General features: G+C 42.0%; 1 protein-coding gene across 1 annotated transcript; it reads right to left on the bottom strand.

Annotated features, from left to right (window-relative positions):
- Window positions 1-16,182: 16,182 nt before the first annotated feature.
- LOC106597166 (N-acylneuraminate cytidylyltransferase-like) lies at window positions 16,183-22,427 on the bottom strand. Its single transcript, XM_082964101.1, has 5 exons — window positions 20,334-22,427; window positions 19,033-19,188; window positions 18,149-18,279; window positions 17,699-17,793; window positions 16,183-17,614 (listed from the first exon to the last, which is right to left on the bottom strand). The coding sequence occupies exons 2-5, from the start codon at window positions 19,112-19,114 to the stop codon at window positions 17,335-17,337; spliced, it is 588 nt and encodes a 195-aa protein (XP_082820227.1). The 5' UTR covers window positions 19,115-19,188; window positions 20,334-22,427; the 3' UTR covers window positions 16,183-17,334.
- Window positions 22,428-24,637: the final 2,210 nt, after the last annotated feature.

Genomic DNA, 24,637 nt, shown 5'->3' with positions numbered 1-24,637 from the left:
AAAAGATGTAAGTGCCTTTGATCGAGATATGGTTGTAGGTGCCAGGGGCACCGGTTTGCATCAAGAACTGCAATGCTGCTGGGTTTTTCATACTCAACAGTTTCCCGTGTGTATCAAGAATGGTCCATCACCCAAAGGACATCCAGCCAACTTGAAACAACTGTAGGAAGCATTGGAGTCAACATGGGCCAGCATCCCTGTGTAACATTTTCAACACCTTGTAGTCCATTGTCAAAGGAATTTTGTATCCTAATGAATTATTAACAATCAATAAGCCTTGACTAATCCCCAGGGTTTGTAAGACACTGGGTTAATAATTAGGCAAGGACTCAGCTTTCTGCAAAAGGTTCATACGGCTTTATTCAGAGAACGTTCTGAGGTCCAAATAACAAAGATGTTCATTTTATCCTCTCTCTCTGAATTGAAGAATAATTATTCGTATGGACCGTGACACATTGTTTATATCTCACGCGTAGACGAACCAATATCTGTCTATTCTCACGACTGTTGACTGAACAATATATTCACCTCACACGTGACCAATTATCTTTTACCGTTGTTAACTTGTTATTAATCTTTATGTGTATGCGATTTACCGTTGTTAACCTAGAATTGAAGAATAATTATTCGTATGGACCCTGACCCATTGTTTATATCTCACGCGTAGACGACCATAAGTTATACTTATTTACCAAACCAATACCTGTCTTTTCTCGTGACTGTTGACTGAACAATATATCTATCTCTCACGCAACTAATTATCTTCCAATTCTATGTGTGTGTTCTTTAAAATTATAAGTCAATTTAAAACTTCTATGTGTATCACAACCCTATGTATTTCCTTCTCACAATATATAATTGTTTCTCTAGAATGATCATTCATATGGACCCTGACACATTGTTTATCCTCTATGGGCTACTCAACAGCCAGTGTAATCCCGTGGGGCGTTATTCAAAAACCTCAAATGCAAAAACTTAAATTTTTCAAACATATGACTATTTTACACCATTTTAAAGACAAGACTCTCGTTAATCTAACCACACTGTCCGATTTCAAAAAGGCTTTACAACGAAAGCAAAACATTAGATTATGTCAGCAGAGTACCCAGCCAGAAATAATCAGACACCCATTTTTCAAGCTAGCATATAATGTCACATAAACCCAAACCACAGCTAAATGCAGCACTAACCTTTGATCTTCATCAGATGACAACCCTAGGACATTATGTTATACAATACATGCATGTTTTGTTCAATCAAGTTCATAGTTATATCAAAAACCAGCTTTTTACATTAGCATGTGACTAGCATGTGACTAGCATTCCCACCGAACACTGCCGGTGAATTTACTAAATTACTCACGATAAACGTTCACAAAAAACAATTATTTTAAGAATTATAGATACAGAACTCCTCTATGCACTCGATATGTCTGATTTTAAAATAGCTTTTCGGTGAAAGCACATTTTGCAATATTCTAAGTAGATAGCCCGGCATCACAGGGCTAGCTATTTAGACACCCAGCAAGTTTAGCACTCACCAAAGTCAGATTTACTATAAGAAAAATGTTATTACCTTTGCTGTCTTCGTCAGAATGCACTCCCAGGACTTCTACTTCAATAACAAATGCTGGTTTGGTTCAAAATAATCCATAGTTATATCCAAACAGCGGCGTTTTGTTCGTGCGTTCAAGACACTATCCGAAAGGGTAAATAAGGGTGACGAGCATGGCGCAATTCGTGACAAAAAATTTCTAAATATTCCATTACCGTACTTCGAAGCATGTCAACCGCTGTTTAAAATCAATTTTTATGCCATTTTTCTCATAAAAAAGCGATAATATTCCGACCGGGAATCTGCGTTTAGGTAAACAGACGAAAGAAAATAAAGCATGGGGTCGACTCGGGCACGCGCCTAAGCCCATAGTACTCTGATCGGCCACTTGCCAAAAGCGATAATGTGTTTCAGCCAGAGGCTGCCTCGATATCGTTCAGCTTTTTCCCGGGCTCTGAGAGCCTATGGGAGCCGTATGAAGTGTCACGTTAGAGCAAAGATCCTCAGTCTTCAATAAAAAGAGCCAAGTTGAAACACAACTTGTCAGACAGGCCACTTCCTGCATGGAATCTTCTCAGGTTTTGGCCTGCCATATGAGTTCTGTTATACTCACAGACACCATTCAAACAGTTTTAGAAACTTTAGGGTGTTTTCTATCCAAAGCCAATAATTATATGCATATTCTAGTTACTGGGCAGGAGTAGTAACCAGATTAAATCGGGTACGTTTTTTATCCGGCCGTGTCAATACTGCCCCCTAGCCCTAACAGGTTAAATCTCACGCGTAGACTAAACAATACTTACTGCAACCAGTTTTACTTTTAGGTCTTACTGCCTGTCTTTTTTCGCGACTGTTGACTGAACAATATATTCACCTCACACGCAAACAATCATCCTAGAATAATCACTCTCTCTCGAAACTTTTTCTATAGAGTTGTTTGATCGGACATTAGGTCGCATAGGTATGCAATTATAAGCTACTTTTCAGGGGTCGTAAAGCCCTAGTTAATGGCCTATTTATCTATTGCTCCCTTGTAACCATAATATCTATTATCTCAGTCCGCCATATTAGGTTTCCCTTTTCCCATGGATATCAGACCTAAATGGACTCCCCCTTAAAGATCTGACTATCCCCTTATAGTCTGTTGACCCTTTTTTACGTTATCAGGTCTCACCATAAGCGCTAGTTTAGTTTTATGCAGTGGCCACAGTTGCCCAGGGTCATTATGGACCCTGTTTTGCCGTTTTTGAATTTACAACTAATTCCTGTCTTCCATTCGCACAGAATACTTGGTTCCCTTTAAAACAATTTTCTCTATGCGAACTTATAAAGACAGGTCACCAGCTATAAACTTCCCCGATTTCAGCGTCTAACACCCAGAGTACATTAAAATCCTCTAATCACTCCCGCCTTTCACTCTCACATCAATCGCTTTTGCCTTTCACTCTCACATCAATCGTTTCATCATTTAATGCTAACATACTGGTGTATCACTCATTTCATCATGTAATGCAGACATACAGGTGTATTGCTCATTTCATCGTGTAATGCAGGCATACAGGTGTATTACTCATTTCACTATGTAATGCAGACATACAGGTGCTATCACTCATTCATCCTTTAATGTAATCATACAGGTGCTATTCCCCAAAACAATGAATAAAGCGCACTGACCTTGTTATTTGCAGCTGAGGTTTTAATGTTGGTAAAATCTCGTCACCGCCTCTGTCGCATACCAGTTTGCCACCGGCCTGTAAAGAACCCTCAGCAAGGGGCCAGGTCTTTGATCTACGGATATTTCATCCGCCCGTGCACGGTTTCAGTGTCTCCCTGGACCGCCAGAGGCAGGTATTGAGATCCGAGCTCGAAGGACCAATTGATAATGGAATTTTGTATCTTACTGATTATAATTAACAATCAATAAGCCTTGACTAATCCCCAGGGTTTGTAAGACACTGGGTTAATAATTAGGCAAGGACTCAGCTTTCTGCAAAAGGTTCATACGGCTTTATTCAGAGAACGTTCTGAGGTCCAAATAACAAAGACGTTCATTTTATCCTCTCTCTCTGCTTACGTACACACTCCACATCAACCGTAGATAACCTATGCACACACATACGCACAGACAGTAGGTGAACAGTATCTCTTCCTTGCCCTCCTACCACTGTTCCAGCACTGCCTGTTCCTTTCCCCATAGATTAGGAGAACCTTGAAGGCTTCTCCCGGTATCTCACACACCCATGTCTAGACTTGATGGGACTAACGTTCAGTACATTGACTTACAGTTTATTATCCATGCTACATAACTACTAATTCATAATGGATTATTGATTCATTTACCTTCATTAGATAATTCTCTTATCATCCATGCCCCAACGAATTGAGGCTATTCTGAGGGCAAAAGGGGGTGTAACTCAATATTTGGAAGGAGTAACTAATGTTTTGTACACTCGGTGCATATTGAATATGAATGACCATATAGAAATGGTAGATTATTTATTTGACAGGGACAATGCACGTCAATCAACATTTCTGTCAATGTGCCAGATTTTGCCAGCTGGATAAAAAAATGTTTTAGTATCAAACAGTTCACAAAAAAATAGTCCCCAGATGGGCAAAAAAATAAAGTAAAAATAATGAAAAATAATAATTGTGAAAAACACTCAATTTAAACAATCAAATAGAATTTATTCCAAACATTATATTTATCTAAAAATAATAATGTCAGTGACCATGTGTATATTTACATTACCGTTCAAAAATTTGTGGTCACTTAGATACCTCCTTGTTTTTGAAAGAAAAGCTAATTTTTTGCCCATTTAAAATAACATCAAATTGATCAGAAATACAGTGTAGACATTGTTAATGTTGTAAATGACTATTGTAGCTGGAAACGGCTGTCACGTCCTGACCCCTGTAAGATGTCATTTTCTATAGTAGAGTAGGTCAGGGCGTGACAGGGGGTGTTTTGGGTGGTTTTCTATGTTTTCTATTTCTGTGTTTAATTTCTAGTTTTTCTATTTCTATGGGGTTTTTTTTGTTGGTTGATCTCCAGTTGGAGGCAGCTGGTCCTCGTTACCTCTAATTGGAGATCATATTTAAGTAGGGTTTTTTTCCACCTGTGTTTGTGGGCAGTTATTTTCTGTTTAGTCTCTGTACCTGACAGAACTGTATTCTGATCGTTTGCCGTTTGTTATTTTGTCTTTAGTGTTTTTGAGTTAACCTGTCTGGAACACCTGGGACGTCAGCGTCCCACTCTACTCAACAGCCAGTGGCAGTGCGTGGCGCGAGATACAAAACCCTTAAAAATGCTATAACTTAAATTTCTCAAACATATGACTATTTTACACCATTTGAAAGATAAGACTCTCCTTGATGTAACCACGTTGTCCGATTTCAAAAAGGCTTTACAGCGAAAGCAAAACATTAGATTATGTCAGGAGAGTACCCAGCCAGAAATAATCACACAGCCATTTTCAAACCAAGCATTTATGTCACAAAAAGCAAAACCACAGCTAAATGCAGCACTAACCTTTGATCTTCATCAGATGACACTCCTAGGACATTATGTTATACAATACATGCATGTTTTGTTCAATCAAGTTCATATTTATATCAAAAACCAGCTTTTTACATTAGCATGTGATGGTCAGAACTAGCGTTCCCACCGAAAACTTCCGGTGAATTTACTAAATTACTATGCATAAACCGTCTCAAAATACATAACAATTATTTTAAGAATTATAGATACAGACCTCCTTTATGCAACCGCTATGTCAGATTTTAAAATAGCTTTTCGGCAAATGCACATTTTGCAATATTCTGAGTACATAGCTTAGCCATCACGGCTAGCTATTCAAACACCGGGGCTCACAAAACTCATAATTACTATTACAAAAATTGGATTACCTTTGCTGTTCTTCGTCAGAATGCACTCCCAGGACTTCTACTTCAACAACAAATGTTGTTTTGGTCCCAAATAATCCATAGTTATATTCAAATATCCTCCGTTTTCTTCGTGCACACAGGTGACTATCCGAAGGGTGATGCGCGGACGCATTTCGTGACAAAAAAGTTCAAAATGTTCCTTTACCGTACTTAGAAGCATGTCAAACGCTGTTTAAAATCCATTTTTATGCGATTTTCCTCATAAAATAGCGATAATATTCCAACCAGACGATGTTGTGTTCATTCAAACAGGTGAAGAAAAAAATGGAGTACTCGCGTGCCCGCGCATTTCTGTCTCTGAGCCACTAGGCTGACCACTCACAGAGAGAGCTCCTGTGATCTGCCCAGAGACAGCAGACGCTCCATTTCACTTTCTGGCGCCTTCTGAGAGCCAATGGAAGGCTTAGAAAGTGTCACGTAACAGCAGAGATACTGTATTTTCGATAGAGAGGCAAGAGAAGCACCAGGAATTGTCAGACAGGTCACTTCCTGTTTGGAATCTTCTCAGGTTTTTCCCTGCCATATGAGTTCCGTTATACTCACAGACACCATTCAAACAGTTTTAGAAACTTTAGAGTGTTTTCTATCCACATATACTAATTATATGCATATTCTCGTTTCTGGAAAAGAGTAGTAACCAGTTTAAATGGGGTACGTTTTTTATCCGGCCGTGAAAATACTGCCCCCTATCCCAGACAGGTTAATAAATATCATAATGAGCACTCAACACGCTGCGCTTTGGTCCCCTCTCTACAACAGCCGTTACAACGGCAGATTTTTTATGGAATATGTCCATAGGCGTACAGAGGCCCATTATCAGCAACCATCACTCCTGTGTTCCAATGGCACGTTGTGTTAGCTAATCCAAGTTTATAATTTTAAAAGGCTAATTGATCATTAGAAAACCCTTTTGCAGTTATGTTAGCACAGCTGAATGTTAGCACAACTGTTCTGATTAAAGAAGCAATAAAATTGGCCTTCTTTAGGCTAGTTGAATATCTGGAGCGTCAGCATTTGTGGGTTCGACTACAGGCTCAAAATGTCCAGAAACAAATAACTTTCTTCTGAAACTCATCATTCTATTCTTGTTCTGAGAAATAAAGGCTATTCCATGGGAGAAATTGCCAAGAAACTGAAGATCTCGTACAACGCTGTGTACTACTCCCTTCACAGAACAGCGCAATCTGGCTCTAACCAGAATAGAAAGAGGAGTGGGAGGTCCCGGTGCACAACTGAGCAAGAGGACAAGTACATTAGTGTCTAGTTTGAGAATCAGACGCCTCACAAGTCCTGAGCCTGTAATAAAAAAAAGAATTGAATCCACAATTACATAATATGCAATTGACTATTGAATTTGTTATTTATAAATTATTACTATAACACAAATGAAACCTAGAGTTCAGTTTATATAGCCATGGGGTGAATGAAAAATGTTTTATATGTATTAGGTTAAGATCTTGGATTACATGTAAAAAAAAAAAACAACTCAATGCTGTACTAAATCAAAATATGTATTTGTATTATAACCTCTGAAGAACATGTCTACAACTCACAAGTATTATTAAAAATGTGTAAGAAATTGAAATACACATTTTGATAAGTCAATAGTTAATTGCATATTATGTAATTGTGGATTCAATTGTTTTTCATTATTTAGCCTATTTTCTCTTGAAATATATGGTCTATCCACTAGAAACTCATGGACAATATGGATACGTACAGTATATAAAGATTAACAAATAAATATAGAGATTTTTTTTTACGTTTTTCATGTATAAATTACTATTTTCTCTAGATGACCTTTATTTTCTCTCATTTCAAGAACTACAGACAATTACACTAACTTTGTGTCACGGGTACTTAGAGCAGGAGGAAGGAGTAGAGTCAAATGCAGGAGATATCGTCCAGTAGCTCGAAGTTTATTCACACCCAAACACTAGGTGATCAAAAGGCACTGGGAGTGCACAATACCCAAAAGGGAAACAGGTAATCCACAAAGGGAAAATCACGCACCGGGCGCAGCCCGGCGAGAAAATAAATCCTTCAATATAAAAACGATAGAGAAGACACGGCCACAGCGTAAACCCACTGACAAACAAACAATCCCGCACAACACACAACCCCAAAGGAACAAACTAAATACCCCCCCACTAATGACAGAAATGACAACAGGTGCGGACCTAGACAGACAAAACACAATGAACACAGAAACACAGATCGGCGGCAGCTAGTAGACCGGCGACGACGACCGCCGAGCGCCGCCTGGCCGAGGAGGGGCACCATTTTATGTGGATACTGTGACACTTTGGTAAATTGCATGCAAAGTATTTTTATTCTCAGTCGCAGAATGGACCACGTATCATACGTGGTCCATTCTGCGGACTGAGAATAAAAAAATACTTTGCACAACACATGCATTTTAGATTATATTAAAAATGTGTAAGAAATTGAAATACATAATATATGTACCCATTCTCAATTTTCACAAGAGATATATTCTGAACTTTTAAACAAAATTGTAAACTCTTTACACATACTTACTCTACTTTCCCATAACAAAATACAGTGTCAGTGTCAGTGTATGCATCCTTAGATGGTGTGGGGAATGTGTTACAGTGAGGGGAAAAACATATTTGATCCCCTGCTGATTTTGTACATTTGCCCACTGACAAAGAAATGATCAGTCTATAATTTTAATGGTAGGTTTATTTGAACAGTGAGAGACAGAATAACAACAAAATAATCCAGAAAAACGCATGTCAAAAATGTTATAAATTGATTTGCATTTTAATGAGGGAAATAAGTATTTGACCCCCTCTCAATCAGAAAGATTTCTGGCTCCCAGGTGTCTTTTATACAGGTAATGAGCTGAGATTAGGACCACACTCTTCTCAGCTTGTTACCTGTATAAAAGACACCTGTCCACAGAAGCAATCAATCAATCAGATTCCAAACTCTCCACCATGGCCAAGACCAAAGAGCTCTCCAAGGGTGTCAGGGACAAGATTGTAGACCTACACAAGGCTGGAATGGGCTACAAGACCATCGCCAAGCAGCTTGGTGAGAAGGTGACAACAGTTGGTGCGATTATTCGCAAATGGAAGAAACACAAAAGAACTGTCAATCTCCCTCGGCCTGGGGTTCCATGCAAGATCTCACCTCGTGGAGTTGCAATGATCATGAGAACGGTGAGGAATCAGCCCAGAACTACACGGGAGGATCTTGTCAATGATCTCAATGCAGCTGGGACCATAGTCACCAAGAAAACAATTGGTAACACACTACGCCGGGAAGGACTGAAATCCTGTAGCGCCCGCAAGGTCCCCCTGCTCAAGAAAGCACATATACATGCCCGTCTGAAGTTTGCCAATGAACATCTGAATGATTTAGAGGACAACTGGGTGAAAGTGTTGTGGTCAGATGAGACCAAAATGGAGCTCTTTGGCATCAACTCAACTCGCCGTGTTTGGAGGAGGAGGAATGCTGCCTATGACCCCAAGAACACCATCCCCACTGTCAAACATGGAGGTGGAAACATTATGCCTTGGGGGTGTTTTTCTGCTAAGGGGACAGGACAACTTCACAGGGGCGATGGACGGGGCCATGTACCGTCAAATCTTGGGTGAGAACCTCCTTCCCTCAGCCAGGGTATTGAAAATGGGTCGTGGATGGGTATTCCAGCATGACAATGACCCAAAACACACGGCCAAGGCAACAAAGGAGTGGCTCAAGAAGAAGCACATTAACCTGTTATGGCTAGGGGGCAGTATTTTCACGGCCGGATAAAAAACGTACCCGATTTAATCTGATTATTACTCCTGCCCAGAAACTAGAATATGCATATAATTATTAGCTATAGATAGAAAACACTCCAAAGTTTCTAAAACTGTTTGAATGGTGTCTGTGAGTATAACAGAACTCAGTTGGCAGGCCAAAACCTGAGAAGATTCCATGCAGGAAGTGCCCTGTCTGACAATTTCTTGGCCTTCTTGATTATCTCTATCCATTACAGGGGATCTCTGCTGTTACGTGACACTTCCTACGGCTCCCATGGGCTCTCAGAAGGTGGCAAAAAGCTGAATCGTGGCTTTGCAGGCTCTGGCTGAAAAAAAGTAGCGCGTTTGGATAGTGGCTGGTCACAGTACTGTGAGACTCAGGCTCGTGCCCGAGTCGACCCCATGCTTTATTTTCTTTCGTCTGTTTACCTAAACGCAGATTCCCGGTCGGAATATTATCGCTTTTTTACGAGAAAAATGGCATAAAAATGTATTTTAAACAGCGGTTGACATGCTTCGAAGTACGGTAATGGAATATTTAGAAATCTTTTGTCACGAAATGCGCCATGCTCGTGACCCTTATTTACACTTCGGATAGTGTCTTGAACGCACGAACAAAACGCCGCTATTTGGATATAACAATGGATTATTTTGAACCAAACCAACATTTGTTATTGAAGTAGCAGTCCTGGGAGTGCATTCTGACGAAGAACACCAAAGGTAATCAAACTTTTCTAATAGTAAATCTGACTTTGGTCAGGGCTAAACTTGGTGGGTGTCTAAATAGCTAGCCGTGATGGCTGGGCTATCTACTCAGAATATTGCAAAATGTGCTTTCACCGAAAAGCTATTTTAAAATTGGTCACCTCGATTGCACAAAGGAGTTCTGTATCTATACTGCTCAAAATAATAAAGGGAACACTTAAACAACACATCCTAGATCTGAATGAAGTAAATAATCTTATTAAATACTTTTTTCTTTACATAGTTGAATGTGCTGACAACAAAATCACACAAAAATAATCAATGGAAATCCAATTTATCAACCCATGGAGGTCTGGATTTGGAGTCACACTGAAAATTATAGTGGAAAACCACACTACAGGCTAATCCAACTTTGATGTAATGTCCTTAAAACAAGTCAAAATGAGGCTCAGTAGTGTGTGTGGCCTCCACGTGCCTGTATGACCTCCCTACAACGCCTGGGCATGCTCCTGATGAGGTGGCGGATGGTCTCCTGAGGGATCTCCTCCCAGACCTGGACTAAAGCATCCACCAACTCCTGGACAGTCTGTGGTGCAACGTGGCGCTGGTGGATGGAGCGAGACATGATGTCCCAGATGTGCTCAATTGGATTCAGGTCTGGGGAACAGGCGGGCCAGTCCATAGCATCAATGCCTTCCTCTGGCAAGAACTGCTGACACACTCCAGTCGGGCCCTCATACCACCCTCATGGAGTCTGTTTCTGACTGTTTGAGCAGACACATGCACATTTGTGGCCTGCTGGAGGTCATTTTGCAGGGCTCTGGCAGTGCTTCTCCTGCTCCTCCTTGCACAAAGGCGGAGGTAGCGGTCCTGCTGCTGGGTTGGCCTCCTCCATGTCTCCTGATGTACTGGCCTGTCTCCTGGTAGCACCTCCATGCTCTGGACACTACGCTGACAGACACAGCAAACCTTCTTGCCACAGCTCGCATTGATGTGCCATCCTGGATGAGCTGCACTACCTGAGCCACTTGTGTGGGTTGTAGACTCTGTCTCATGCTACCACTAGAGTGAAAGCACCGCCAGCATTCAAAAGTGACCAAAACATCAGCCAGGAAGCATAGGAACTGAGAAGTGGTCTTTGGTCCCCACCTGCAGAACCAGTCCTTTATTGGGGGTGTCTTGCTAATTGCCTATAATTTCCACCTGTTGTCTATTCCATTTGCACAACAGCATGTGAAATTTATTGTCAATCAGTGTTGCTTCCTAAGTGGACAGTTTGATTTCACAGAAGTGTAATTGACTTGGAGTTACATTGTGTTGTTTAAGTGTTCCCTTTATTTTTTTGAGCAGTGTATAATTCTTAAAATAATTGTTATGTTTTTTGTGAACGTTTATCGTGAGTAATTTGTAAATTCACCGGAGGTTTGCTAGTTCTGAACGTCACATGCTAATGTAAAAAGCTGGTTTTTGATATAAATATGAACTTGATTGAACAAAACATGCATGTATTGTATAACATAATGTCCTAGGTGTGTCATCTGATGAAGATCATCAAAGGTTAGTGCTGCATTTAGCTGTGGTTTTGTTTTTTGTGACATTATATGCTAGCTTGAAAAATGGGAGTCTGATTATTTCTGGCTGGGTACTCTGCTGACATAATCTAATGTTTTGCTTTCGCTGTAAAGCCTTTTTGAAATCGGACAGTGTGGTTAGATAAAGGAGAGTCTTGTCTTTAAAATGCTGTGAAATAGTCATATGTTTGAAAAATGGAAGTTTTTGTATTTTTTAGGAATTTGTAATTCGCGCCACGCCTATCATTGGATATTGGAGCAGGTGTTCCGCTAGCGGAACATCTAGATGTAAGAGGTTAAGGTCCAGGAGTGGCCTTGATATGTTCTTTTGACGAACATATCAAGACTGTTTCAAGGGCAGCTTTTTTCCATCTACGTAACATTGCAAAAATCAGAAACTTTCTGTCCACAAACGATGCAGAAAAATTAATCCATGCTTTTGTTACTTCTAGGTTGGACTACTGCAATGCTCTACTTTCCGGCTACCCGGATAAAGCACTAAATAAACTTCAGTTAGTGCTAAATACGGCTGCTAGAATCCTGACTAGAACCCCAAAATTTGATCATATTACTCCAGTGTTAGCCTCCCTACACTGGCTTCCTGTTAAGGCAAGGGCTGATTTCAAGGTTTTACTGCTAACCTACAAAGCATTACATGGGCTTGCTGCTACCTATCTTTCCGATTTGGTCCTGCCGTACATACCTACACGTACGCTACGGTCACAAGACGCAGGCCTCCTAATTGTCCCTAGAATTTCTAAGCAAACAGCTGGAGGCAGGGCTTTCTCCTATAGAGCTCAATTTTTATGGAATAGTCTGCCTACCCATGTGAGAGATGCAGACTCGGTCTCAACCTTTAAGTCTTTACTGAAGACTTATCTCTTCAGTGGGTCCTATGATTGAGTGTAGTCTGGCCAGGAGTGTGAAGGTGAACGGAAAGGCTCTGGAGCAACGAACCGCCCTTGCTGTCTCTGCCTGGCCGGTTCCCCTCTCTCCACTGGGATTATCTGCCTCTAACCCTATTACAGGGGCTGAGTCACTGGCTTATTTGTGTTCTTCCATGCCGTCCCTAGGAGGGGTGCGTCACTTGAGTGGGTTGAGTCACTGACGTGGTCTTCCTGTCTGGGATGGCGCCCCCCCTTGGGTTGTGCCGTGGCGGAGATCTTTGTGGGCTATACTCGGCCTTGTCTCAGGACGGTAAGTTGGTGGTTGAAGATATCCCTCTAGTGGTGTGGGGGCTGTGCTTTGGCAAAGCGGGTGGGGTTATATCCTTCCTGTTTGGCCCTGTCCGGGGGTATCGTCGGATGGGGCCACAGTGTCTCCTGACCCCTCCTGTCTCAGCCTCCAGTATTTATGCTGCATTAGTTTATGTGTTGGGGGGCTAGGGTCAGTCTGTTATATCTGGAGTATTTCTCCTGTCTTATCCGGTGTCCTGTGTGAATTTAAGTATGCTCTCTCTAATTCTCTCCTTCTCTCTCTTGGAGAACCTGAGTCCTAGGACCATGCCTCAGGACTACCTGACATGATGACTCCTTGCTGTCCCCAGTTCACCTGGCCGTGCTGCTGCTCCAGTTTCAACTGTTCTGCCTGCGGCTATGGAACCCTGACCTGTTCACCGGACATGCTACCTGTCCCAGACCTGCTGTTTTCAACTCTCTAGAGACAGCAGGAGCGGTAGAGATACTCTCAATGATCGGCTATGAAAAGCCAACTGACATTTACTCTTGAGGTGCTGACTTGTTACACCCTCGACAGCTGTGAATATTATTATTTGACCATGCTGGTCATTTATGAACATTTGAACATCTTGGCCATGTGCTGTTATAATCTCCACCCGGCACAGCCAGAAGAGGACTGGCCACCCCTCATAGCCTGGTTCCTCTCTAGGTTTCTTCCTAGGTTTTGGCCTTTCTAGGGAGTTTTTCCTAGCCACTGTGCTTCTACACCTGCATTGCTTGCTGTTTGGGGTTTTAGGCTGGGTTTCTGTACAGCACTTTGAGATATCAGCTGATGTAAGAAGGGCTATATAAATAAATGTGATTTTGATTTGGCCTAGCCAGTCTCCAGACCTTAATCCCATAGGAAATCGGTGGAGGGTGCTGAAGGTTCGAGTTGCCAAACGTCAGCCTCGAAACCTTAATGACTTGGAGAAGATCTGCAAAGAGGAGTGGGACAAAATCCCTCCTGAGATGTGTGCAAACCTGGTGGCCAACTACAAGAAACGTCTGACCTCTGTGATTGCCAATAAGGGTTTTGCCACCAAGTACTAAGTCATGTTTTGCAGAGGGGTCAAATACTTATTTCCCTCATTAAAATCCCTTTTTTGCATCAGCAGTTGTCCCAAAGTGTTTTACAGTTACCCAGTCTAAAAATCTAAGACCCATCAATGCATATGCCAAAGCACAGCATCTAGGAAACACTCCCTAGAAGTCAGAAACCTAGGATTAAAACTAGAGAGGAACCATGCTCCAAGGGTTGTGCTGAGTGGACATTTAAGAGTACATGTGCCCCTTATTGTTATTCAAGATGTTCCAACCTTCGTAGATGACCAACAGGGTCATATAATAACCAGGGTGGCTGTAGAGTGGGAAAAAGATCAACAATCAGGAGTCAATGTCATGTCTTTTTCATAGCCTGAGCGAGAAAGAGAGCAAGAGGGGATCTATTACATAAAGTTATCACAGCTATTGTTTACAAACAGTATGAATAAAAACAATGGCTACTGTTCAATGGATAAATAGCCTTCATTTAAAAAAAAAACATACATGTCAAGGAAAACAATTAAGACATATCATTCTTAAATAATATCTATATACATATATCACATTGAATATTCAACTCACCTTCAAAAAGCTCCATGAGGAAGGAAGGATTCCCAGATTATATTTTAGCTGTTCTGTCTTCATGCTGTTCTGGGCTGATGGCTGTTGGAGAGGGGAGCGGCAGTTGAGTGAGCTCAGGCATTTGATGGCCCTGCCTCTGGGAGCCTGTCCGCTTGTGACATAATGAGAGTGAAAGAGGGCCTAGCTGTTAGACTTCTATTTGAAGAGGTTTTTGACCATTCAGGGATCTACAATCAAACAGTCCTGAAATCATAAAAATATTGATGTCTACACTAAAGAATGTGAATTTGGTCATACATTTTTTTTTTTGACAAGTTATATGCATGAAAATAAAAATGCTTAAAAGATGTGACATTTTGTAGAGATCTTTGAACACTATAGGGCCTCCTAGGCCTTGTTATGTATACATGTCTATAAAGATAGGTTGGTATAAGACATCTGCTCCATTTTTGGGTCCCATGTTGACAAGATTTTGGGGAATCACTGGAGGGGAATATTGACCAACTGAGCATCTCAGTGTACATCTCAATAATCACAATAGGCATTTTGTTACACTTCCGTCTTCTGTGATGTATTTAAAGTGGCATATTGGGGTGCAAAATCAACAATGAATACATTTAAACTATATCTGACATGTTACTGTTGTCTTCTTTTTTAAGTCCATAAACATGTGTATGAGGTGTACACTTTTGTTTCACAGCAGATTTGTTGAAGACTACCACTCTGTGTGCCCCTGATTTAGCCCAGTGCGTTAAAAGGTTATTAAAGGGGGTGTAATGGATATGTTTAAGTCATAAGTAAAGGGCCCATCTTAAAGAGTACAATTACCCTTTCAAAAAGAGGATGGCGTGATTGATTGTAATTCCTTTCTTAGAGAAAAAGGCCTTGGGTATTATCTATTGTAAACCAACACCACCATCCGTCTCTAAATCCCCATCGTCAAGATGTCACCGGTTCAGACACTGTCTCTTCCCCCCTTGATCTCCAGCGCCTTCCAGGTTTCGTATGTTTTCTTTTCCATTATATATCAACCTTCTTGCCTTTAGGCCCATGTTATGCCTTGAAGACAGAAGCGCCCATTGACGCAAATGTTCACGATGTTGGAAAAGAGTTTCCACATGTTTCATCATTTCAAGGACTTTAAGGTAATCTCCCCACCTAAAGCTAAAGACAGGCACAAAATAGTTGACATCTGTGCAGGCTTTTGAAAATACATACGAATTAAGTGATTTGGTGGCATTTAAACTATTGAATTCGGCACAACCTAAAATTGCCACTTTGGAGTCCGGACTATATGCCACTGAAGAGGTTCTTATGGCTTTCAAATCATTTCGCCCGCAGACTTCCTCTTCCAATGCGTACCCTGGGAGGGATGTTCCACGGAAGGCCTGTTCGATCTGACATAGAGCCAGCCGTATCTTAAGCCATTCTCTCATCCACAACGCATGAGAAAAACTCCCTGTTTTTGGTTGAAAGGGGTGTTGAGGCAGCCGTTTGTGAAAATCTTCACCGTTGAATCGTCCGGTTGGAGAATGTAACCCATATGTCCATCACTGATATCCACACCATTAAAACAATCAGGGGCCTCACAAAGAATGGCTTCGATGGTTTTGTCATTGTGTTCATGACACGAAGGACACAATACACCGACAATTAGTCTAGGAGACATGTTTTATTTCTTTCTCCTTTAGAGTCTTCTGTGGTTTATCTCTCGAGGTTTCTTGTCTCTCATAGTGTTCACAACTCTTTACTTATACTGACCAATACCTACCCCCCCCCCCCCCCTACCCCCCGGAAATTACTGCTTCATATACAAGATCACTAAACACTAAACAAGCTCACTACAACATTGCCCTACTCTTTCAAATGTTCAAACACATTCCACAGTTCAACAAGGTCACTACACATCAATCACCAGGACAGCTTTATTGCAAACACATGCTTTACCCTAAACAGATGCACTTTCAGGTTACATAAGCACTCACTCGATAGCGTGAGAACATCAGGACCGGATGTACATAAATGGGCATAACCACGTGACACATCAAATAGGTCATCAATCACTTTCTGACACAAACCGTCTACTGTATTCTCTCTCACAGAGAAATACATCTCAGGCTTGTCCAGGCCAAAGTAACCAAACCTGGAGAGAAACAACACACACAGGGAAATACACCTCAGGCTTGTCCAGACCAAAGTAACCAAACCTGGAGAGAAACAACACACAGGGAAATACACCTCAGGCTTGTCCAGACCAAAGTAACCAAACCTGGAGAGAAACAACACACACAGGGAAATACACCTCAGGCTTGTCCAGACCAAAGTAACCAAACCTGGAGAGAAACAACACACACAGGGAAATACATCTCAGGCTTGTCCAGACCAAAGTAACCAAACCTGGAGAGAAACAACACACACAGGGAAATACATCTCAGGCTTGTCCAGACCAAAGTAACCAAACCTGGAGAGAAACAACACACACAGGGAAATACATCTCAGGCTTGTCCAGACCAAAGTAACCAAACCTGGAGAGAAACAACACACAGGGAAATACACCTCAGGCTTGTCCAGACCAAAGTAACCAAACCTGGAGAGGTACAACACACACAGGGAAATACATCTCAGGCTTGTCCAGACCAAAGTAACCAAACCTGGAGAGGTACAACACACACAGGGAAATACACCTCAGGCTTGTCCAGACCAAAGTAACCAAACCTGGAGAGAAACAACACATAGGGAAATACACCTCAGGCTTGTCCAGACCAAAGTAACCAAACCTGGAGAGAAACAACACACAGGGAAATACACCTCAGGCTTGTCCAGACCAAAGTAACCAAACCTGGAGAGAAACAACACACACAGGGAAATACACCTCAGGCTTGTCCAGACCAAAGTAACCAAACCTGGAGAGAAACAACACACACAGGGAAATACACCTCAGGCTTGTCCAGACCAAAGTAACCAAACCTGGAGAGAAACAACACACAGGGAAATACATCTCAGGCTTGTCCAGACCAAAGTAACCAAACCTGGAGAGAAACAACACACAGGGAAATACACCTCAGGCTTGTCCAGACCAAAGTAACCAAACCTGGAGAGGAACAACACACACAGGGAAATACACCTCAGGCTTGTCCAGACCAAAGTAACCAAACCTGGAGAGGAACAACACACAGGGAAATACATCTCAGGCTTGTCCAGACCAAAGTAACCAAACCTGGAGAGGAACAACACACACAGGGAAATACATTTGGACAACCACTCCTCTGTGTTACAGCAGTGGTCAGTGATTTCAGACTACCTCAGTACTCTCTGTTCTGCCACGGGCCAGTCGATATCCACATCAATATCCACACTGTACTCTGGCAGCATCTCATAGTAAGCCCACTTCCCCCCCTGAGAAGGACAACAACACAAAGGGCATTTCTATTAGCAGTCACAACACCAGTTGACAATAGAATATCTAGTAGTATCACAGATCAGTCCATCTCTCAGTGTGTATGTTGTTTCTAGTCAGGCTCAGATCCACTGAATGAATACACTTTATTGATCCCCTGAGGGGAATAGGGTTCACCACCAGCAACAGACATACACATCAGGGCCTGTTAGGGCTGCTGATCTAGGGTCAGGTCCTCCCTGTCCATATAGACGTATTCATAATGATTGAAAAGGGAAACCTGATCCTAGACTAGTACTCCTATCCTGAAACGCTTTGTGACTATGGGCCCTGATGGGGTATTGTGCCAGTTACCTGCAGGCCTCTCTCTGTCGTCGCTCTGGTATAAATGTAGAAAGATCCGTTCTCACACAGCTCTCCATCCCAGTCCTGTCTCCGGGGCCTGTTAGACGGGTCTAAGTTCAGAGGCTGGGTGGCTACACTACCTGAACAGGAGAGAGAACACATAATCAATGTTATAGGTCATAACTAGAAACCAGACTACTTCCTGGTCAGGAGAAAAACTCACCCCTCATCTCTCTATTGTGATACACAGTGATTGGTGGTGGATGGAGTTACGTCCATGTAATGTGCTTGTGAAAGGCACTGTATTCACATTTACATGTTAGTCATTTAGCAGACGCTCTTATAAACACAATTCATTATCATTGAGCATTAGCATCTTACAACAAGGTATGATGGGTAGGAATTTTCAAACACGAAAACATCAAGGGCACTAGAGTTTTCCTGCCTCTGGTCACATGGTCAGGCCAAACTCCTGACCCTACTTATAAAGTGAGGGACAGTTTTTCCTCAGGCAGTGTAGTGGAAAATGTTATATGCTGTACACATTGTGTTCTTTCTCAAGGTTGGCATGTTCTGTAAACTGTCTGACAATGAGAATTGTTGTTTTGTGTCATTAAGTTGTGATGTGCTTATGGTTTGTTCACAGGGTGCGGGTCAAGCAGAAGAGGAACTAGATACAAGATAATAGCCTCTCTCACCCTGATACTCATTCCTTGTATCTGTGTCTGCTTAGTCATGCTTAGGAAACTTGTGCAGCAGTTTAAAGGACAAGTGAAGGGACTGACCCTTCAGATCTCCTGACAGACCTGTACATTAAGTTTGTTGGAACCTCTCCAGTTAACTAACTGATAATAAGTGTACGGTCCTAAACATAACACATGGCTATACCGTACCTCCTTTCTTCACCTCCTGCCAGCGGAAGTGGTGTTGTCGGACCACAGAGAAGACGGACGTGAAGCCCTGCTTAGTGATCATCTCCAGGGCCTCCTTCAGGTGGAAGGGGTGCAGGCAGGGAGACGTGGCCTGGATGTGACAGATCACATCCACCTCTGGAGGAGGACAACACAACACAAAATATATTTGATTTATCCATTATTTAATCAGGTAGCCACATATGATATGACATGAATAAATCTACATGGTTACTGTTGACATCTGTATCTATGGAGTAGGTCCCACTTCATTTGGATAGCCCCCTATTCATGGATTGACTATAGCCGCTCTCACTCTATCAACAATCTACCACCTGAAACTCTGTTAATACCAGACGTGCTTCTACATCTGCATTGCTTACTCTTTTGGGTTTTAGGCTGGGTTTCTGTATAAGCACTTTGTGACATCTGCTGATGTAAAAAGGGCTTTATAAATTAATGTGATTGATTGACTGATTGATATGCAACACTTTCCTAGGGTTGGGATTAGGGTTATGGTATTAGAAATTGAAGTAAAAGAAAACAGCATGTGAGCATTATCATGTGATCATGTGAGCAAGATCAGGGGTGCACAACTCAGGGCCTCCAGCTCCACACTCCAGCTGTTGTTGTTTCTCCCTGCTAGACAATAACTGTCACTGATTGGCTGGAGAGTGGTGAGTCAGACCACACACCTGGTTTCCTAGCCAGGTGTTCTCAGGCTCTGATTAAAAGGCAGGAAGGCAAACCAGCCGCAGGCACTGCAGCCCTGGAGGTCGAATGTTTCAAGTGTCTCACAGTTGGAGTGCTGATTTTGGATTTGTTTTGCCTCATAGATCACAATGAATAAGACTACATGGACAGGGGGGACCTGATCCTAGATCAGTATTCCTACTCTGAGAAGCTTGATACATGCCGTCCCAGAGCCTTAGTCAAGCTAGTGGCTAAACAATTTCTGCATATATTCCATTAACGGCTGACATCTATAACAAAGCGCTGCCAAAGAGTCCTAACAAAGATAGTGAAGCGTCAAAGAGGGTGTGGTTCTGTCACAATAAGTTATAACCAACGTTGATACTTCCCTGTTGCTATGTCATAGAGTGAATCTCAATTTTATTTATTTGATTCTTCATGCCTCTCTCCTTGGCTCCTTCTCAAAGCACATTGGAGCAGAAGATCTGAGGTTCCTCCACTCAGATCTCCTCCTCTAATGTGTTTTGAGAAGAAGGCAAGGAGAGAGGACATGAGGAATCAAGGAAATACAATTGAGATTGTCCCCCTACCTGGGTTTCATCAGGCGAATTCCTGGATGGTGTCGAGCTGGAGCAGTCTTTGGACACCTCTGGGCTCCTGCAGTGAACCTGAGCTCCCCATGCCTTCGCTACCTTCTCAATGTCATCATGGTCAGTTGATACCCACACACTGGGAGAAAGAACGGAAGAAGTTGATTCCTCAGGCTTTGTAACAAGTAGGCTACATCAGTGCAATCCAGTCTTGTGTGGCCAAGCCCAAACCAGGGGGTTCATTCAGAGACAGTACACTAACTTTCAAACATCCTAGCTCTTGACAAACTCTCTCAATAAGAATCTGACATGGGTTTAAATATTTACACAACAAAGAGTTAATAATGAACAGTTATGACCAGGATTGAAAGTAGATGTAATTTCTTCCTGGTATGGAACCTCCTATGTATGAGCCTAACAGGACCGGGTCTGGACGTTCTGCTGCCCTAGGCAAGACAAAAAATTGCCACCCCCATCCTATCCCCGAAACTAAACTCAGCAAGAAAAGAAACGTCCTCTCATTGTCAACTGTGTTTATTTTCAGCAAACTTAACATGTGTAAATATTTGTATGAACATAAGATTCAACAACTGAGACATAAACTGAACAAATTCCACAGACATGTGACTAACAGAAATGTAATAATGTGTCCCTGAACGAAAGGGGGGTCAAAATCAAAAGAAACAGTCAGTATCTGGTGTGGCCACCAGCTGCATTAAGTACTGCAGTGCAACTCCTCCTCATGGACTGCACCAGATTTGCCAGTTCTTGCTGTGCGATGTTACCCCACTCTTCCACCAAGGCACCTGCATGTTCCCGGACATTTCTGGGGGGAATGGCCCTAGCCCTCACCCTCCGATCCAACAGGTCCCAGATGTGCTCAATGGGATAGAGATCTGGGCTGTTCGCTGGCCATGGCAGAAGGCCGACATTCCTGTCTTGCAGGAAATCACGCACAGAACGAGCAGTATGGCTGGTGGCATTGTCATGCTGGAGGGTCATGTCAGGATGAGCCTGCAGGAAGGGTACCACACGAGGGAGGAGGATGTCTTCCCTGTAACGCACAGCGTTGAGATTGCCTGCAATGACAACGAGCTCAGTCCAATGATGCTATGACACACCGCCCCAGACCATGATGGACCCTCCACCTTCAAATCTATCCCGCAACGAGTACAGGCCTCGGTGTAACACTCATTCCTTCGACGATAAACACAAATCCGACCATCACCCCTGGTGAGACAAAACCGCGACTTGTCAGTGAAGAGCACTTTTGCCAGTCCTGTCTGGTCCAGCGACGGTGGGTTTGTGCCCATAGGCGACGTTGTTGCCGGTGATGTCTGGTGAGGACCTGCCTTACAATAGGTCTACAAGCCCTCAGTCGAGCCTCTCTTAGCCTATTGCGGACAGTCTGAGCACTGATGGAGGGATTGTGCGTTCCTGGTGTAACTCGGGCAGTTGTTGTTGCCATCCTGTACCTATCCCGCAGGTGTGATGTTCGGATGCACCGATCCTGTGCAGGTGTTGTTACACGTGGTCTGCCACTGCGAGGACGATCAGCTGTCCGTCCTGTCTCCCTGTAGCGCTGTCTTAGGCATCTCACAGTACGGACATTGCAATTTATTGCCCTGGCCACATCTGCAGTCCTCATACCTCCTTGCAGCATGCCTAAGGCACATTCACGCAGATGAGCAGGGAGCCTAGGAATCTTTCTTTTGGTGTTTTTCAGAGTCAGTAGAAAGGCCTCTTTAGTGTCCTAGGTTTTCATAACTGTGGCCTTAATTGCCTACCATCTGTAAGATGTTAGTGTCTTAAAACCTCTTACATCTAGACGTTCCGCTAGCGGAACACCTACTCCAATATCCAATGATAGGCGTGGCGCGAATTACAAATTCCTCAAAAATCCTAAAACTTCAATTTTTCTAACATATGACTATTTTACACCATTTTAAAGACAAGACTCTCCTTTATCTAACCACACTGTCCGATTTCAAAAAGGCTTTACAGCGAAAGCAAAACATTAGATTATGTCAGCAGAGTACCCAGCCAGAAATAATCAGACACCCATTTTTCAAGCTAGCATATAATGTCACAAAAAACAAAACCACAGCTAAATGCAGCACTAACCTTTGATGATCTTCATCAGATGACACGCCTAGGACATTATGTTATACAATACATGCATGTTTTGTTCAATCAAGTTCATATTTACATCAAAAAACAGCTTTTTACATTAGCATGTGACGTTCAGAACTAGCATTCCCACCGAACACTTCCGGTGAATTTACTAAATTACTCACGATAAACGTTCACAAAAAGCATAACAATTATTTTAAGAATTATAGATACAGAACTCCTTTATGCAATCGAGGTGTCCGATTTTAAAATAGCTTTTCGGTGAAAGCACATTTTGCAATATTCTGAGTAGATAGCACGCCATCACAGGCTAGCTATTTTGACACCCACCAAGTTTGACCCTCACCAAACTCAGATTTACTATAAGAAAAATGTGATTACCTTTGCTGTTCTTCATCAGAATGCACTCCCAGGACCCCTACTTCAATAACAAATGTTGGTTTGGTTCAAAATAATCCATAGTTATATCCAAATAGCGGCGTTTTGTTCGTGCGTTCAAGACACTATCCAAGGGTGACGAAGGGTTACGCGCCCGACGCATTTCGTGACAAAACATTTCTAAATATTCCATTACCCTACTTCGAAGCATGTCAACCGCTGTTTAAAATCAATTTGTATGCTATTTTTCTCGTAAAAAAGCGATAATATTCCGACCGGGAGTCGTTGTTTTCGTTGAAAGACGAAAGAATAAAAAACATGGAGTCGCCTCGTGCACGCGCCTCCAGTCTCTGTTCTCTGATCGACCACTATCAAAATGCGCTAATATTTTTCAGCCAGGGCCTGCAAAGACATCATTCAGCTTTTTGCCGCCTTCTGAGAGCCTATGGGAGCCGTAGGAAGTGTCACGTAACAGCAGAGATCCCCTGTTTTGGATAGAGATGATCAAGAAGGCCAAGAAATGGTCAGACAGGGTACTTCCTGTACAGAATCTTCTCAGGTTTTGGCCTGCCAAATGAGTTCTGTTATACTCACAGACACCATTCAAACAGTTTTAGAAACTTTGGAGTGTTTTCTATCCAAAGCTAATAATTATATGCATATTCTAGTTTCTGGGCAGGAGTAATAATCAGATTAAATCGGGTATGTTTTTTATCCTGCCGTGAAAATACTGCCCCCTATCCATAACAGGTTAACGACCCTTCCACAGGTGCATGTTCATTAATTGTTTATGGTTCATTGAACAAGCATGTTTAAACCCTTTACAATGAAGATCTGTGAAGTTATTTTGATTTTTACGAATTATCTTTGAAAGACAGGGTCCTGAAAAACGGACGTTTATTTTTTTGCTGAGTTTAGAATGGTGTATTTCAGGGGTCGGCAATACGTTTTCTCAGCTAATAGTCGGTAGAATAGAACATAATAGCGGCCCCATTCATGTCTACACTACAAATTAAACAATGTTTAAGACATCTGGTTACTAGGCTAAAAATCAGTTCAATGTCAATAACATACCCTAATATGTTCTAGCTGATTACACTGATGTGCGCTGATTGGGGAAAAACAGCTTCGAAAAGGTTCTGAAAAAGTTTCAAAAGAAAGGTGGATAATAAATATAGAGGTTTCAGGGAAGAATGGACAGAGAAATAGATATTCTTACCATATTTCAATGTCAAATCAGAGGTTCTTGTTTGCAAATCATGAAATATTAGACATCCTTATGAATCTAAGCATGGCAGTTTCAAAAGTTACCTTTCCACCCAGACAGAGGCTCGACCGATGTAGAAAAATGTAAGCTTAAACAGCTGGCTACTCAACATAATTGCTTCCGTAAAAGCTGCCTGGATTTAAACATATTCTCTTTTCAGAAAGTGAAAAGCTCAATTAATAGGAATAGAATAGCAAAGTCAATTTTTTGTATCGTCGAAGGTCTCGGCTCAGCTTAAGGATGTCATAGACTAATCAATATATCCCCCATATGCATCAATCACGTCTTTTGAGGTCATTTTAAAGCTTGTTCTAGCATAAGGCATCACGGAGTTAAGTATTATTATAGAACTTTTATATTATCTGAATACTTTTTATTAATTTATAAAAAATATAAAGCTAACTTTTTGCCATTTTCTTTAACAATGGGTATTGCATACCCTCACTCAATTTGAGCCCTGGTTTTAACCAAATCCAACAAGCCCTTCCCAGACACTGAGGTATTTAAGGAGTGCATGGTGACAGTA

The sequence above is a fragment of the Salmo salar genome, chromosome 17 (genome assembly GCF_965601325.2).
Source record: "Salmo salar chromosome 17, fSalSal1, whole genome shotgun sequence".
NCBI lineage: Eukaryota > Metazoa > Chordata > Actinopteri > Salmoniformes > Salmonidae > Salmo > Salmo salar.
This window is presented reverse-complemented; position numbering and strand designations above follow the sequence as displayed.

Excerpts from the sequence above, each read along its gene's own strand:
- LOC106597166 (XM_082964101.1), bottom strand. The coding sequence starts at position 19,114 with ATGATCACTAAGCAGGGCTTCACGTCCGTCTTCTCTGTGGTCCGACAA. Across the intron at positions 18,280-19,032 it reads GCAGGAGGTGAAGAAAGGAG|GTAGTGTAGCCACCCAGCCT; the intron begins GTACGGTATAGC and ends TCTCCTGTTCAG. Across the intron at positions 17,615-17,698 it reads GCAGAACAGAGAGTACTGAG|GTTTGGTTACTTTGGTCTGG; the intron begins GTAGTCTGAAAT and ends GTTCCTCTCCAG.